This window comes from Fringilla coelebs (assembly GCF_963513975.1).
Source record: "Fringilla coelebs genome assembly, chromosome: 4".
NCBI classification, from domain to species: Eukaryota; Metazoa; Chordata; class Aves; order Passeriformes; family Fringillidae; genus Fringilla; species Fringilla coelebs.
The window spans coordinates 59,053,253-59,071,012 of NC_140032.1; the positions used below are offsets into that span (position 1 = coordinate 59,053,253).

Genomic DNA, 17,760 nt, shown 5'->3' on the forward strand with positions numbered 1-17,760 from the left:
GGGTGTTGGAGAGGGTATGAAGCTCTCGTGTAGCAGCAATGGATGGCCAGGAGGAATGTTCATTCAACTCCCCCAACTTAAGCATATCTACATGAAAGGATTGGGTGTGGGCACAAGCCTTTAGCTGGAAATACTAAAACTGAAGTCTTTGATTGTTTTGGAAGCTCCTGAAAGCAATCCCTGGGCTTTCCCACTGAGACACTCTTTCTTTCTGAATTCCTTACCCTTGGCCTGCTACTGGAGATCATTTAGATGTGTTTGAAAAGCCATGACCCTGACACAGTACACAATCAGTCTCTGGATCATTGTTTCTACAGTCTCATTAAAGTATTGCAAAAATCAGAACTATAAGGATGTATAAAATCCTGGCATTTTGGGGGAATAAAGCCTTAGAATTAAAAAAATCAGAGTAAAAGGCTGCAAATCTTTTCTTCCAAACAAAGATTAAGTATGAGATCATCAAAACATTGCATTTTGGTAGGATCACCTATTTCATTTCAACAGTACAATTTTAATCATTTTTCTATTACATTAAAATGTCTTTTAAATAACTCTGAGTAATTACCTGTAATTAATCAGTAATTACTCAGTAAAATACTCTGAGTAAATCTCTTCCTTGTCTTCCAACCCACAGTGCATAGGTTCTTAACTTGAGGCCATGGATACATTTCTCTATGTCCACATTAAATTTTAGTTCATTAACATGTCATTAATTAAAGATTCTCTAAATGCAAAATTTACAAGGTCTAAAATTCAACAGTTTTTGAAATACATTCAACAGCAAGGGCTTCTTTTTAATGGAAAACCACTTTATCCAAAATGCCAATATTCTCTAATTACGCTTCTCAAGAAGATATTCAGTGTTTCATTGAAGTTCACAGGTTTTACTGTTTGGATTTTTTAAGTTCATTTCGTGTAAGCTTTAGAAACACAGATAAAAATTTTAAAAACATTCAGCATGGATTTCAGTAAGTGGAAGGCTAAGAGCCTCAGCAACATGCTTTACTGCGTAATGTAGACATCCATAAGGGATTTAGGAGACAAATCTGCTTGAAAAGTACACAAAAACACCATTTAGTAAATACATCACAGCAAATAAAATCCTAGCCTGAAAGCTAAAGGTGTACAGATGAAATGGGAATCATCCATCTTATAAACAAACAATATTTTTGTGATAAAAGCACTGGAGTATTGTCAAGTACAGCTGCATTGGAAAGTGCAACGTGAAACTGCAGTAAAAATTTTAACTGGTCACTTTCAGCAGGAGGATTGTTCAAAAAGGGTCATGCTGTATGTAGATAAAATAACTGTTCTAGAACTGAGAATGACACTTTGCTTTGGCAAATATATGGTTGTGTGGAGGGAATCTCCTTGTGCACCTATTCCAACTGTTCTATTTTTAACAGGAAAGTCTGGAATTAGGAATGTGATTCATCTTGTAAGTGAAAGAAGAGAGATGAAAGAACACATGTAACCTTCCACCCCCATGTGACCCACACTGTACATTGGTGCAAACCAATAACTCAGCCTATCCTGAAAGTCTGCCAAAGAAAGATTTCTTGGATCTCTCTTCACTCCCCAAAGAGGTGAAATCCTGAAAAAGATTATCTGCCCTAAATATAACATGTTAAAAAAAAAACCTTTTGCCAGCCCAGAATTCTCAAGATAATCACCAGATCTGTGACCCACAGAAAATCACAATGAGAACAACAACAAAAATGCAATTAAATTGTAAATATGTATTCCCCAATACTCTTGTCCAGACCAGACTTGGTCTCACCTTTGGTCATAGGACAGGGCCATGGATCGGATTCCAGCGTCACACCCTGGGTAAGCGAAGAGTCGTTTGAGGTCCCACACCTGCCAGACCATGACAACCCCGTTGTCTCCCCCTGTGAGCAGATACTGTCCATCCCGACTCAGCTGAATGGCCTGGGGGCAAAGCACAGGGAGATTTGTCAGATCAATGTGTGCGGCTCTTACTTCCCCACTCTTCCTTCCAATAAAAGGTTTCATATTGATAGCTGAATGTCCAGGGAGACTCTGATATCAACACGAGCTTTTGGGAAGCAACATTATTGTTATGTTGTTTTACCCAGCAAGAGAATTAATGCCCTTATGCACAATCTCCAATACATTAGATGTCACCAGTTAAGTCTCACCTGACCAGTGATTTATTCCATGTCCCAAAGATCCAATATGAGGTCAGCTAAGAAATTTACTCTTCTAATTACCTAGATTTACAAGATGCAGCAGCACTGGCATTAAAATATAGCACCTGACATTCCCCCAAGGGTCTTTAATACCAGCCTAGCAGAAGCTGAATGTTAACAGGAACTGAACTGTTATACGAATTACTAAAATTAATTTAGACCAGCACTTTTAGATTCCTGCACTGGATTAATAAAATAATGATCCACCTCTCTTAACAGAGACAGTGTTTCATTTTATCATCCATCCTGAAACCGCCTCTGAAAAATTCAATAGCATATACCCTGTTTTGTATGCATCATGAGGGCTGATGGCAAATCTGAATTTGAAATCTTTTTTTGGGAACCAGATCATGAAGAAAGATGGGATATCATTGGTTTTCAGAGTCAAGACTTCTTCAAACAGAAATCTTCAATCTATTTTAGTATTTCTTGTGTGCTATTGGGAAAAAAAATCAAGATACATACTGAATACCCAGAAAAATAATTTTCCTTCTTTACCTGAAGACTATACCAGATGATACTATCAGATATTAAATGGAAAGGAATCAGGAGAAATCTTTCTTAAAAGAAAGATTTTCCTAGTGTAAATAAGCCAAAATGGGTCTTAAGAGAACTGAACTTCAGTTCAGTGATAAATTTCAGCTGGCCCAACTCCTCAAGAGAATGATGTAAAATGGAGGATGTTCACAGTAGTGGCTTATAAATTCCATAAACACACTCTCTACAAACAAATTGATTCTTTTTCACTAAAACATTGTCAAGGCAAGGACATTGCCTCAAAATAATAGCCTACAAGCAAAATTCCAGCTCAGAGATTTAAACTTAGGAAACAGTAGAAAGAACTGAAGACAGGATTTTGCAAACATCTCTCTACTGAAATCTGTAATTATTTTGGCACTTGCAGTCTGTGCTTTTAAAGTTTTGCAAATATGCAAAACTTTTCACATACCTCAGGGGAAAGAAGTTTGGGACTTTTCTTAACACAGAGAATTTACAGCACACGCACCACAAAAAATCAGAGAAACTAAAACACAAAGACGTTATGTTCATGCAACACTGAAGTATTTATACAGACTATTGACGAGCCTACAAACCAAAATGCACAGTGGGTGTAAGATACTGCTTTGTGAGCAGCACTAACTGAAGTCAGACATATTGCACATCTGTATTTTTTGTATTGCTGCACTCTATTACTGAGATGCCAAATACATCCTGTAAGAATTATACGATGTGTGACACTTAGATTAAGATAGAGCTCCTATATTATGTTATAAATTTAGAGTGTTTACTGCAACAACTCCCAAGGAGTCAGAATGGATCATATTGCTGGAATTTTATTTCACACAATAACTTTAAAAGGAGTGTAACTGAAACACAAACACATACTCTAAACAAAATTTAACACTGAGCAAAAAAGAAAAGATGATAAACTATTCCAGCCGTGTTTTGAACTAAGATGACAAGACATACATGTAAATTTAGACACAATAAAGCAGAACATGTAGAGTTTTTCCAACCACAGCTAAGTATGGAAAACTGAACACTAGCAAAGATTAGAATTGAGTATTCTGAGTTGAAGCTTCTTCCTCTCCCCCCCAAAAATAAATGTTCCAACCATTAATTGCTTCTGTGATTGTTGCTATCGGAAGTGTGCTAAACACCTTGAAAGCACAGGCACAAACTGAAAACTCTTATTTATAGACTGTCTTAGAAGAGTAGAGTAAGAAAGGGGCAGAAAACAAACTGGTAAGACTGAAAATTATCTAGAACTAGCATGTAATGAGTGGATGATCATAAGATCTAACTAACCACAAAAGTATTAAAGAGATTATTCATTAGAAGCAAAAATCAATATGGGGTAGTTTTCTTCTCTGTAACAATAGCAGCCTCCTAAGGGTATTCCCAAATTGCAGTGAAGACCGTGACAAATAATTATTTGCTACACTTATAAAATTCAGCTGATGAAAATCCATTAACCTTATGGTCATGGTTCACTTGAATTTTATACTTGAGGCTTTTACTGAAGAAATGCTATATTAAAAGGCAAATTAAAGCCATTAATCTTTAACTCTTCCACTACCTGCAACATGCAGTAGGTTTTGTGATCTTTTGATTAAATAAAGTACAGGCTTTGAACCCTTACTAATACCTATGCAATTTTACTAAGTCATTGGCTTGTCATGAAGACAAGATGTTGAGTTATTTAATTTTCATTGTTTATAAATAAATTTCTTAGTCACTTGCCTACATATATATGAAGGGATGAAGGAATGAATGAAGGGATGAAGAAGGAATGAATGGAAGAAAAAGGTGACCCTGTCAACATTTCAGTTTCATGATACGCCCTTCAAGATTTAACAAACGAAAGGAGGCTTTTACTCCCAAGTACTTCAGCTGGTATAGAGGGTGACATGAATCAATTTTACTGTTCTGCTTTTCCCCAGTGTAGTTTATCTGCAATTCTGCTAGGTATGAAACTGAAACAACCCTGCAACTAATCTTTCTCACAACATGAGCTTCAGACTCTCAAATAATCCCCAATGTGCACAATTTCAGATATGTTCTAAAAGCTGCATTTCTGACTTGTATTTCCCTGGAAAGTCTCAAAACTTTGCGCAAATCCCTTTTAACGTTTCAGGTTTTTGAAAGGCAGTGCTTTGTAAAAAGGCAGAGCTGACACTGTGACAGCCCTGGCTTACAGCAGCAGGAGTCTTGTGGGTACTTCCACATTTCAAAACAGACTCAGGAAAGGAAAATAAATTGGTTCCTCTGGGTGAAACAGCATACAGTCTTTGTTTAGGATAAAATAACTTTACCTCTCAGAACAAGCAGACTATTTAGAGTTAGAGGTATTCATTAAGATATCTAAACACTACATGGTAGATGTACTGTGATATGCCTAAGCTTCACTGAGCGATACAGTATTTAAAACAAAAACAGGTGGAAGGCATTGATTAGACCCTGAATTTCCCTAGAGGTTCTGAATTTTTTATGTCAGTTTTCTAGCACAAAAATACAAGAAAGAAAATGAGAATGTTTATCCCAACGTCACTATTGAAAACTGCTAGTTTTACCAATAAAGTCCTGAAATGCTGGCCCATAATGACACAGGAAAACCGAAGCTGTTATATTACAAATTCCACACTTATGACCTTTTTCCTTCCCTTTTCTATCCTCCCCAAGCAAAAGCCAGTGAGGAGAGCCCATGGGTAGGTGCTATTCATTTTAAATGCCCCACTTTAATCATGCAGTTGCCACTCTCCTTCAGCGATGATGTAGTGCAGAAGCACTGGCAGAGATGCTGTAGGTTGTTTAAGCGTAAAGCTCAGCTTGGACCACTGGGACGGAAAGAAAACAAAACAAAACAAAATAAACCCCAAACCCCTCTACAAACATAATTCTGGCCCACAGAGAGCAGAACTTCAATTGCTTCCAGCAACATTCCTAAAGCTGTGGGTACTGACTGAAACACTACAGAAATTGTTTTAGCCGACAAGGGATTTCTAGATATTTTACAGATTTGCTGGCCTAGCTGACAACATAATCACAACTGAAAGTGACAGATTATCAACATTATTAATGTAAAAAGAGAAAACACTGTGATATGGTCTTGCTTTATGGAAAGAACTCTGGGACGAAGGGTAGGCTGAAAATCTCAGAAGTATTTGTACAAGGACGGCCAAAGGTACAATTTCAGAGAATTGATGCAAAAATCTACATTAATTTGGAAAAAATGTCTGGGAACAGAAATATTTACATTTATACTTCACTTCCCTAGCCTCAAACCTGCACCTGTGGCTGCCACAAAACACAGAAGTCAAATGACCCCTAATCCCACTAGACTGCACTCTCACTATGGAAAAGAGACCTACACAGAGTTATTTCTGTATATTCCACAACCAGCATAGCTGATATTCCGAATGGATGACATAGGGATACTGCATTAGCAGAGCATAGTACATTATAGGAGTTTTAAAATGTTGTAAGTGGAATATACTGAACTGTACCAGAAACTTCAGGGCTAAAGAAGCAGTTCCATACAAACTATAAAGTGCAAATAAGGAAGATCAAAACTCTTTAGAATACATTGACACATTCTTCTATCTTTAGCATGGAAAGAAGTGCTCACAACTTTGCACAACAGCTGAAAGAATACCAATAATTCTGTAAAACAAACATGATGGCAGAGAGGGATTTTCTTCCTGACATATGTCATCCAAATAAAGGAAAAACTTTTTACAGTTTTCCATTCAGGAGAACATTGGAAATCCCAGCAGCTGAGTTCCTGAGATTTTCCATCAGATTACGAAAATCAGCTTGGAGGTGTGGTACTGCAGTACAGCTGGCAGCTTCTCCTCTGTTTCATAGGTACTATTACACAGGAACTGTCAAGAGGCCTTCATTTTGTATTATAAAATAATTTTTATGAAGCCATAGGCTTAAAATGCCTGCTGCATAGTTTTGGACTTGCTCCAGGTCTCCTGCAGCTAAAGATGTGGAACTCTGCTGCCCACTTCACAAATGCCAAAGGGGTAGAAGAGCTGAAGTACAGACATATCCCTATAAACTTCCTGGAGCTCAGCACAACACATGCTGGCTGAACCAGGATGCAGGAATGCAGTCAGAGATGCCAAAAGAAAGGGAAAACTGACATCCAAAATAGCATGTCACGGACCTTCTGCCTTCAGACTGAAAAGCAAAGATGCAGCACAGCCTCTCCTGGTCAGCAATTAGTAATATTTGTATTCTCCAGCTCAAGGAAATGCCTACACAGTATTCCTTACTTTATGAACAGAGTTATTTTACAGCTAAAACTGTAAAATGCACTTCCTAATGTTATTAAGAGTAGATGAACCCCTTAAATTTTTTCCGAGTACTGCTAGGCTGTGGTCTGGTACCACATATTCATGGTCTGGCTATAGAAAGAGTCTCTACAAAATAGACAGCTTTTCCCCACGCAGCTGGCAGGTAGCACACACTTGAGGACACTCACCCTTATCTTGTCATCTGTTTCCATAGTGGCCTGAAGTCTCCCATTCACACTGAACACACAGAAGAGGCCATTTTCATAATATATGACACAGTGGCCTTCTCTGGAAGCTTGAATAAGTTTTGGTCTCAGGCAGCTTTCAGGACCTTGTAATTTTTCAGGACCTTCTAATGTCCTCAGTAGATCTCCATTCATAGAATGTATGAGACATGGTCCTTCTAGTGAGACAGAAAAGGTTCTCAGGTTATTGATTTATATGCTCAATTAAAGACATCATTTTTCAAATAGTAAGTCATGACTTCTACTTAAATAATCACTATTATATTACTTTGTAATGGTTGTTGCCATGTTTAGGTGAATTACCTATGACTTTAAGGGTGCCAGACACTAAGATAAACAGCTTATCCCTTGAAAACTTTGCATTAAGGTATAAGCACCTAGATTGCCTTCTATGGATTTTCTTTTAAAAGAGCTAGTAGTTAATTTTGAGAGTTAATTTTGAGATTATTTAATTTTGAATAATTAAACATGCTGAACCTTGAAAGGAGATTATCAAAACACAGACACACAGAGTAAGAGTAATGAATTTACATATGTAGTTATTCTACAAGTGTATGTTTTCATATTATGAGCCATACACAACCCACTCAATATTTGCTTTTTCAACATATTCTGAAAAAATACCTGCTTTGCACATAAGCCACATGAGTTCACATGCATAATGCAGAAATGCACACAGGTACAGACCATGAGTACACCCAACTCTGAAGAAGTGTCTCTGAGTAGTTATTTTAGAAACACTAAAGTAGAAAGACACTAATTCCAAGAAATTTACAGTTAAAAAATAATTGTGGACAATTAAGCAAATAAGAAAATGATATAGAATATCCACAGAATCAACATCACTCTTTATAATTTGCCCACTAAAAGCAAGTCTTTGAGAATACAAATGGAGCATAGAGGTTCTGCAGCCAAGCTGAAAGAGCCTCAACAAAATTACCAGTAGTTTATACACACCCTTCATCAAACAGTGCAGTACATTCTCTTTCTCTCAAAACTAATTTTTGCTTCCCCTTTTTGAGAAGTTATCCATTACAGCCACTCTTCACCATCCTGGCCCTCAAAGGCTGTATCAAACTATGCTATATGCAATTACACACTGGATAAACAAACAGAAATAGCAATCAGGAGGGAAACTGATGTGATTGCCTCTTATAAATGTCTGAACAATGCTCAGTTTCAACATGTTTAAAAAGAGGTTTCATATTCCACAGCAACTAAAAAATAGGTTAGAAATAAAACCACCATAAAATTTATAAATTCTGCCACCTGAGACTATATTCCTCTTGGCATCAGAAAGAAATTATAAGAGCTACCTTACCTTTTGAACCACTTATTACCAGACCAAGCTCAGCACAAATGGCAGCACAGGTGATCTCATAGTCATGTCCTGTCAGAACAGCTCGAGGAGTTGCAAAATCACCTTCAGTGAAAAAACAATAAAAGCAATCTTGGTTACAATCTATTCCCAAAATCACTTCTTTCCATCACTGAAGCACCTTCTGTTTCCTTGCTCTTTGAGTTCATGTTGCTTACAAATCACTTCAATGTTCCTGTTTGCATACAGGAGTGTTGTACTCCTACCTGTGTAGTGTACAGCAGCAGCATTCTGCCTGCATATTTACTGAAAGTCAGGTGTGCAGTAAAACCAACCAAAGTTGGTTTCCCCTTCCTCTCTCTCTCCCTTTCATTTATATTTTCTGGAAGGAGAGATTTAAGTCACTTACCACCCTTTCCTACAATAGGTATTAGTAAATGCAAGTAGCTATTAAGAGAAGACACCTGAAGTGCCCAAAGATGAAGGAAAACTTCCAGTGACTGATTTTATTTCAACCTAATAACAGTGCTGAAACCTCAGCTTGAAGTCTAGCTCTTTGCAAGATGTGGAGTTGGACCACAGGCAGTATGAATTTCTGATGAATTTGCAAAGAAGCCCCACTCAAACCCAACATTAATGCTCCTATTAGACATTTCCCTGCTACAGGAACTGTATTGTTTCCTGTACTTCTCTTTATAATCAAACACATATGCATACAATAAAAAAACAAGAATTGTACAACTAGCACATTTAAAGGAAAAAATTATTCTCCAGGTCAAGGCAGAGAAAGGGCAAGCAAATGCTATAAAGCTCTTAAAATAGTTTTATATCTTTGCTCATAGGTTATTCACTGCCCACCTCAAAAGTGCTGGCATTTCAAAAAATCACAAAGTTATTTTTGTATTACCATACAATTAGCTCATTCACAGCATTCTACAAAGCATTTAAACTCCAAAGGATATTTCTTGGGCAATGCTATAATGTAGTTTTCAAAAGGTTTAGATGAGTTTTTAAGCAGCAGGGAATAATTTCACTTCACAATGAATGATGATTTGTGAGACATCAACAAAGCAGTAAAGCAGTGGTAAAATCAACCTCTTTTTTCACTTGAAAAAGAGGAGATGGTTTTACAAAGACACAGAGTAATAGCAGGACCAATTGACTCCATTCGTTACTAAGTTAGCATCAATCAAATTACATTTGGGGTTGTAAATTTAAAAAGTTAAACCCAGCATAACATCATTAATCTGTCCATGTAGAGCAGCACCAGCAACACTGGTACTGAGTGTTATTAGTGATCATGGAGCTGTATTTAAAGGGATTGTTTCTCAGATCCTCCATGAGAGACTTCTCTGCAAAGGGGTGTAAGATCTGGGCTTGCATAAATATTTTTACTCAAACCATTCATACCACCTCCCAAAACATCTGTGCAGCTGCCACATTCCAGTGGCTTTTAAGTAAAGGTCATAATCTCTGACAAAGTCTCAAATCAAGAACTTTGACCTTTCAAAATTTGATTTATTCTGCAGTTACTATTACAATTTGTATCAACAATACAAAATCTTGAAAAGTAAATGAATCTATTTCTTTTTAGATATAGCCACAGACACTATATATGTGTGTGCATACATGTACACATCCAGGCATGTATGCTGCCAGCACTTTAAATGTGAACATGCTTTAGATCAACTTGCTGAATCATCCTAATCTCTAAAGAAACAGTCACTAGAAGCTGTTGCTTTTTTTTCACATAATGTTTGAAAAAACAGACTCAAGCCCAGGAAGTATGGCAGACAGTTCAGGAGCAAAGGAAAAAAACTCCCAGCAAATCAGAAGCATAAGGGTGGATTTAACGACCTCTAGGTACTTCTCAGGGGGCTGATCCTGTGAATTTTGCTCACAAACCTTTCAGAGCAAGTTGCTCTATCGAACTTTGCCCCACTAAACATGGGCTGGGCACCTCAGAAGATTCATAAATGAGCTCTATATAGCCAAGCCACAAACCTGCAGTTTTAAGGGGAAATGTAACACCAACTGTAACAGTCATACTATCCAGTAACAATTTAATGTTGCTGACCCAATTCTTTCTCCTTGTCATTACCAAGCCCTAAAATGTGCCAGTTTTGTGCGTTTAAAGGTCTTGTTAGTTTGTTTTCTTTTAATGAGCTGTCTATATTAGCAAAATTTTAGAATTCTGGTTTTATTGCTTTCTTCTGCTTTCAGAAATTGAATTAACATGTACTCACATAGATCAGCAAGCAATTATTCTAATTATACACTCCACATTAATGAAACTTTTGAAATCAGAGAAGTTTTAAATATACAACATTGCAGGAGGTAATGAATGTAAGATGTTGGAGTTAGAAGCACTTAGGAGAAGCAATGCCTGAATGAATTATTAGGACTTGCAGATACACAAAATCATGAGAGTAAACTTATTGCTTACAGCAACTACATTATTATGGGTTTTATCTGCACAAGGCTGTCAGCAACTACATCCATTAAATGTAGGAGATAAGACTCTTAAATCGAGAAGTAGAAACTGAGCATATATATTTATCACAGTTCACAGAAAATAAAATTGCCTAAGTTACACTCAGTCTTTTCAGAATTTGGACTTGACTTCAAACATAACAGAGTATAAAACTACAGGTGGATGGATCAGTGGTTCATAGATTGTATCAACTGTTTCCTAAATTATACTTGAAATAAAGAAATACTAAAACAAAACAAACAAACAAAAAAAACCCACAAAAAAACCCCACCCTAAATGAACAAAAAAAAAAAAAAAAAAAAAAAAGAAGACAACAAGAAGACTAAGTAGTATCTCTAAAGGACTTAGGATTTGAATAGATACTGTAAAAGAAGGGCCCTGTGAAAAGTCAGGCTGACTCCTTTGATAAGAATGTCTAGTATTTAGGGGTTTCCAAGCCTGATTTCCCAAATAATGGGGTCAACTTAAAAGCTGGTCATAGAGCAGAACAGATTTCTTTAAAAGCTTTTAAACTGTTATTGGTTCAAAAGATTGTCATGGTTTTCAATAATGCAAAGAGAAAATTTTATTTTGTTGCTGGTTTAAGGGGCACCACTTCAAACTTTTCTAAATTGTTTTAGGAGAACAGACTCACAGACCCTTTTGAAAAGCTAGGGAAGTGACTTCAAAGGGAAGAGAGTCTTTGTCCGCTAAGCAGGTTTACGACCACTGATGCAAACCCTAAGTAAGGGCTGAAAAGAATACTCAGAGAATCTTTATGGAGATCCTTAAGGAAGATGAACAAGTCAAATGAAATTAAAGATACTTCAAATCCTAGCACTAATAACCAGGACACAATAGTTTTACAGATGTGCTTTTTTCAGTGTAGGATATAGTGATATCCTCAGACTATCCCATCACTGGATTGCTGCTTGGAGCTAAATTCTGTAACATTCTTAATGCCACATTCACATTGCTACAAATGCCATCAATGATTTATTTAAGTCACAGGAGGCATACACAAAGTTACTTTCCAGTAATGGACAGAATACTTTTGTAGCAACCATTCAAATTATTTCAGAAGAACTCACCTACATTCCAATAAATAATTTCTGCAAAGCTGTTTTCCCATAGAAAATAACATAAAATATCACTCTTACTTAAGTGACTAAAGTACATTTTAAATCATAAAATTCAAGCTTCAGAAGATAAAAGAAGAGCATGTGACATCATGTCAGCCTGTGGTGATATATCAGTGAAAAAATGTTAGGCTTTTGGAGACTATGTTTAAAAAGGAACAGTGGGATTACAGCAAAGTCAAAACTTTCTTCCAGTTTAATGACATCCAGAAGAAGAAAAGCCTTACTGGAGAGAACAAGAAATTGGTTTCTATTACTAGGTCTCTCTCTGCTATTTTTTTCAGCTTTGGTGATGTTACAATACAAAGCAGGATCATGACATTTTAAATCCATCAGCAAATTCCTGAAATGGCCGCTTTCTTTATTTTCAGCACTAAGCTGTAAAAGCTGAGCCAAACACAAGAACTCATTTGAAGAAAAATATCTTCCTAAAAAGAAACAAAAAGAGAGATTAGCTAAAAAACTTACTTCACAATTAGATACGAGATACTCTTTCTACTATTTATGGGTGAGATAATACTGTGCAGCACATTAAAATATAAAACATTTGACTGTGCTCCTTTTTATGTTTTATACTGAGAAGACAGTTAATTATTATGTCACAGAGACCTAAACAGCCATTTCTAAATTATTCTCTAATTTCAGAGGCTGTGGGGCACTTTTAAAGGCAAATTAATTATGCTATTTTATGTCAATACAAAATCCAAATCAAATAAAGCATCAGTTAATCTGTCTTTTTACCTATTTCTTGCAAAAGTGATTGAGTGCCTTCTTAGAATGTTACATCAACCAAACCAAACTATACATGTAAGAAAGCCCTTCTAAAATTAATTTTTAAGTTTTCCCAATTTGGAAGTTGCTTTTTTATGATTAAAAAAATACAGAAAACAATAAAAGGTTTGAAATAAACATGGAAAGTACAGATGTATGCAAAGAATATAGTACATCTGGACAAAAATGCTCTCAGCAAAATGCAGGTAAATAAAGAAAACTAATTTACTGCTAAGGTCCCTCAATTGCATCAAAGTGATAACTGTCAAATATTCTATAAAGTCTGTGCATTAACATTATTTATAGATCACATAATTGGCCAAATGATTAGAACCCCATTTCATTGGCACAGAAAATTACCTGATGGATGAGAGATCTTACTCAAGTGATACCGCACAAAATCATTGAAGTATTCCTAAAGCTTCAGTTTGAATAATCTTTTCTTTGTAAATAAGAATTTTTATATAACAATATAATATTTTCATATGATATAGGAACTTCATTGTTGTCTGGTTCTTCAAGTGACACTCCATCAGCATTTCCTCTTAATTCCTTCAAACTATTTCCCATCTGTTCAGACTTATTTTACCACAAAAAGTACAACCTTATGCCAAGATGCAAGGTTTGGTTTTGTAAAAAACACTTCAACCCTGTATTTTCTGAAAACAGAACAACATATTTAAACAATGTATCATGCTATCCTGAAGCAAAGTCTAAACATGCAAAGCATAGGAGATGCTATAGTTTGTTCAGTAAGGAAAAAATACATTAGATTTGTATTGGATTTGTTTCAGTAAATATGATCCAGGAGGGATTACTACACTCAGCTCAGTGTCACTCAGTGTAACAAGTGACCAACATTTAATCAGTATTAATGAGAGATTTTTCATGCATGCTGTGTCACAAAAACTACATTTCCAAAACAAACACAACAAGGAAGAAGATCTAACAGGCCATCATAAACTGGGTATTACAATTCAGTCTTCAAAAGTCAATAATCCCCAGTCTCTTAATTCCTGCATGATGTGCAACACAAAACTTTCTGGAACAGGTTCTCCGTAACTGGAGATTCATCTGCTGCAAGTCCTGGAAGTCATTCAGCAGGACTCCTCCCACTGAACCCCGGCCTTTTTGAAGCTCCTGGAAAGTATCTGCAGGTGAATATCTGGGGTCAGAGTACACTGATATTTTAATATTTGCACCATCCTGACTTCATAAACTGTTACTTAAATGGCAGCTTTGAAGTTTTAGAACACTGTCATTTTTGTCTAATAATGTTCTAAAACAGGTTTATGAAGGGGCTTTTTCTTGTTTATACTAAAAAAAATAATCTATTTTCTTCATATTTCTCTCTTTTGGTTTATAGAACCATTACCGAGTGAGTTCAAGAAAAGAGACAACAAATGTAAACAGAAAAATAAAAGAAAAGAAAAAAAAAACAATCAAGCAATTATTTCAGTCAGAAATAGCAGCTACTGAGAAATTGTATAACTACATCTAGTTAAAACCTATACTAGATGTATAGGTTTTTTTCATAACTTGGGCAAAATATAATCTGAGACGAGAGGTTTCCTATGATAATTCCACTTAGTTTGGCACAATTTTATGATCTTTTTATTTTCCCCTATTAAAATACATCAAAATAATTTATTCTAAAGTCTGTGCTTGAGCTATTTGATTACTTTTATAAAGGTAATCTCAAAGCAATACTTCCACCAGTAGTATATTGTACTACAGAGATGCTTACCACCTTTACTTACCAATGTAACTGGGAGTGGTGGTGGCATACACCAAATTCAGAGATTACATAAATTAGCAGTCTTTTTACAAGTAACTCTTTAAACCAGATACTTTTTCAATGAGGCAGGCCATGACTCCAACATCTCCATGGTGCTAGTGCTACTACTAGAATTTCGATCCAGAAATCTCACCAAAGTCGGGATTCTTGTATTGATCAAATAATTTTTATAACATTTATGCTGTGATCTTATTCTAGACTATAAATTATTATATCTTCTGCACTACTCTCTTCTGTCTTACATGGTATAGACTTTAAACTGAATGGTGATTTTTCTCAGCAACGAAGCAAGGTAAATAAATGTGATGCATTAGTACATCATCCCACAACTCTGTGTATGGTGCACATTAAGGTTGTATTCATTTACCATCTGAATATAATTCCTTTTACCACATCAACTATTAGTTACAAGTCATAAATAGAGCATTGTTTTTCCTGGAACTGAAAGGTCTGTGTTGCATCAAGCAGTACTAAATATCTATCCTGCTGGAAATTCCTGCATCCCATTTTAGTAACACCTGAAGCTGGATACTGACAGAAGAGCAGCATCCAAACTCCTTCTGGGTTTCCAGTCTCAAAATACATACATCCTTTGTTGCCTCAAAACTTGCTCTACAATGCTTCTTTGAATTACTAAGATTGACAAGTCCTGAAACACAATCTCTTAGCTAACTGAAAACAAGGATGACAGAAATGCTACACTTAATACTGTAGGACATACTTTTAGCCAACACAAATATTTATGGCACACAAACTTATATGCTTATAACTACCAAGCCACTATGGCTATTTAGCTTTCCAAACTATCTGTGAATGCCATTGCAAGGCCTTTTCAATGAAGACCTTGTTAACATAGATATCTATGACATGACTTTTGTCATTATATAAATACAAAATTATCAGGCTGGTGTGCCATCATTGCAGATTTCCAGATATACCAGCATCCATCCACCTGTTATTCCTCAACTTTTTTCCAGTTTCAATATGTGGAAGGTAGAACCATTATTTCTATGTAATTTACAAAGTACTTGGAGGCCTCCATAAAATGAGGTTCAATGAGGCCTCAAACTCTTTGAGGTATCAATGTGTTACAGCTGAAAAAAGAAAGGACAGCGACCTTTTGTGGCTGCAGAATTTAAGGCTCTGTTCTAGATTCACGCAGATGGCCCCAGTCCTTGTTACCTGTGAAGCTGCAGGGAACTGTGGGACCATTTACAGCATCAGGGGTTCTGTCCCCTAAGCCTTCATGAGGTTTTCAAGGCTAACATTGACTAATGCAATAAATGTTAGGTAAAAGAATATTTAGTGGTTGCTAAGCTTTTCAAAAACATGTCATGGATACTTTTTCCAAGCCTTGTGTATCTTCTCTATAATATACTTTGTACTGAATTGGACTTGCAACACACATAAAAAAATGTAACTTGTTAAAGCCCTTTAAAATAAAAATAAAAAACTAATCAATTTCTTTTTTATGGTCCCACTTAACAAAACACTCCTGCCCGATTTCTGTTTCAGTTCATACATTGAATTTAAATTCACATTGTATTTTCTCATTATAATTTCAACAAAAAGGATAAAAACTATACTACAAATGAAATTTTTTTTGCCTCCAAGATGTGAAGAGGTATTTTTAATATTTTACTATATAGTGCTTAGGATCCATTCCTGAGATCAGCTTTAACTGAAAGCCAGTAGATGGTGCTGAAGGACTCTAGCTTCACACGCAACACTGTCCTGTGCTGCCATTTTTGAGAAACAAAGAATATTTGTTACGTCTGTAGTCAACAACGTTATACTAACACTGAATTATTTACTGGCTTTTTTTTTTTAAGAAAGGCTCACACAATAATGTATAAAATGTGTGCATGGGTAAAAAAATAAAAGTGCTACTGAGCACCTAAAGGAACACGGGCAGACTGTCCTAAAACTCGGTGCTGGAGCAACACTCTTTTCCTACCAGGCTGACTTCAGTAGACTATCGCATTTATAGCTGCAGCAATTTCAAACATATTTTAGATTTTGAGGCTCTGAAAATTTTTACGTATTCTGGTAGACAGAAAGTAACAGTTAATAGGAGAATTTCTGTTACTAACTAGCCTGAATAGTGATTTATGGACATTTTGATACTCCTGCTACTTAACATGATAAATGAAAAAGGGAACACTAACAGGTAAGCTTTTTACAACTACTTCCCAATTCATTTTTTTAAGAGAAGCTGCTGTTAAGGAAATTACTTTCAATTTTTTAAAAATAATGATTAGAATTCTAAATAAATATTTACACTATAAACAATCTTTGGAAATGTGGATCCTCATATTCTCTACTACCATTGGTTTTGAAACAAATTTTGAAAATAGAAGTCCAGATCATGCAGACCTGGCAACCAAGACATAGGTTAATTCAAGATAAGGATGAGGGAAGAAGGCAAAGACGGGTTTTTTGGCTACTGAGTTAACAACAGACACATGAGCTGCTTGAAAGCAGTGTGAATATTCACTGTGTGCAGAGAGAAGCATGTATGCAAATCCTCACAGAATTCAACTTTACAGAATTCAACTCAAGGATTATGTGTCTAAGTACAAAGAAGTTAAAACCCACAATATTATTCTTTAATCAACAAAGATGCTCAGGTATAATTTCAAAGTTTAAATTGCTTGTATTGTCCACTTTAATAATTAATTATGAAGCGCACACAAAAAGTTTGAATTTTCCAACTGAAAAATTGCAACTGCAGCAGTTGATGAAACACAGATGTTTTATCTTTTACTATAATTACCAATACAATTTTAAATAATTATTTCTTTAGTTTCAAGATCATAGCTTTAATGTTAATAATGATTGATAATTATTTTATAATACATACACTATATTATGTATGTGTGTGTATATATATATATAAAATAAAAATGTAAATTGATCAAAGTCTTGCAGCTATTCAAATATTCATTTGGAAATTCTAGCTAAATAAAAACCAAACAAAAATGCAGTTTCTTTTAAA

General features: G+C 35.6%; 1 protein-coding gene across 3 annotated transcripts in view; it reads right to left on the reverse strand.

Annotated features, from left to right (window-relative positions):
* The window catches only part of LRBA (LPS responsive beige-like anchor protein), a 363,835-nt gene that overhangs the window by 1,641 nt on the left and 344,434 nt on the right, over window positions 1–17,760 (reverse strand). For all 3 annotated transcript variants that reach the window (XM_084204142.1, XM_084204143.1, XM_084204141.1), the window contains 3 exons: window positions 8,585–8,686; window positions 7,207–7,421; window positions 1,781–1,932 (listed from right to left, as the gene is read on the reverse strand). In XM_084204142.1, coding sequence (XP_084060268.1) covers window positions 1,781–1,932; window positions 7,207–7,421; window positions 8,585–8,686 — 469 coding nt within the window. The remainder of the gene's footprint in view (window positions 1–1,780; window positions 1,933–7,206; window positions 7,422–8,584; window positions 8,687–17,760) is intronic.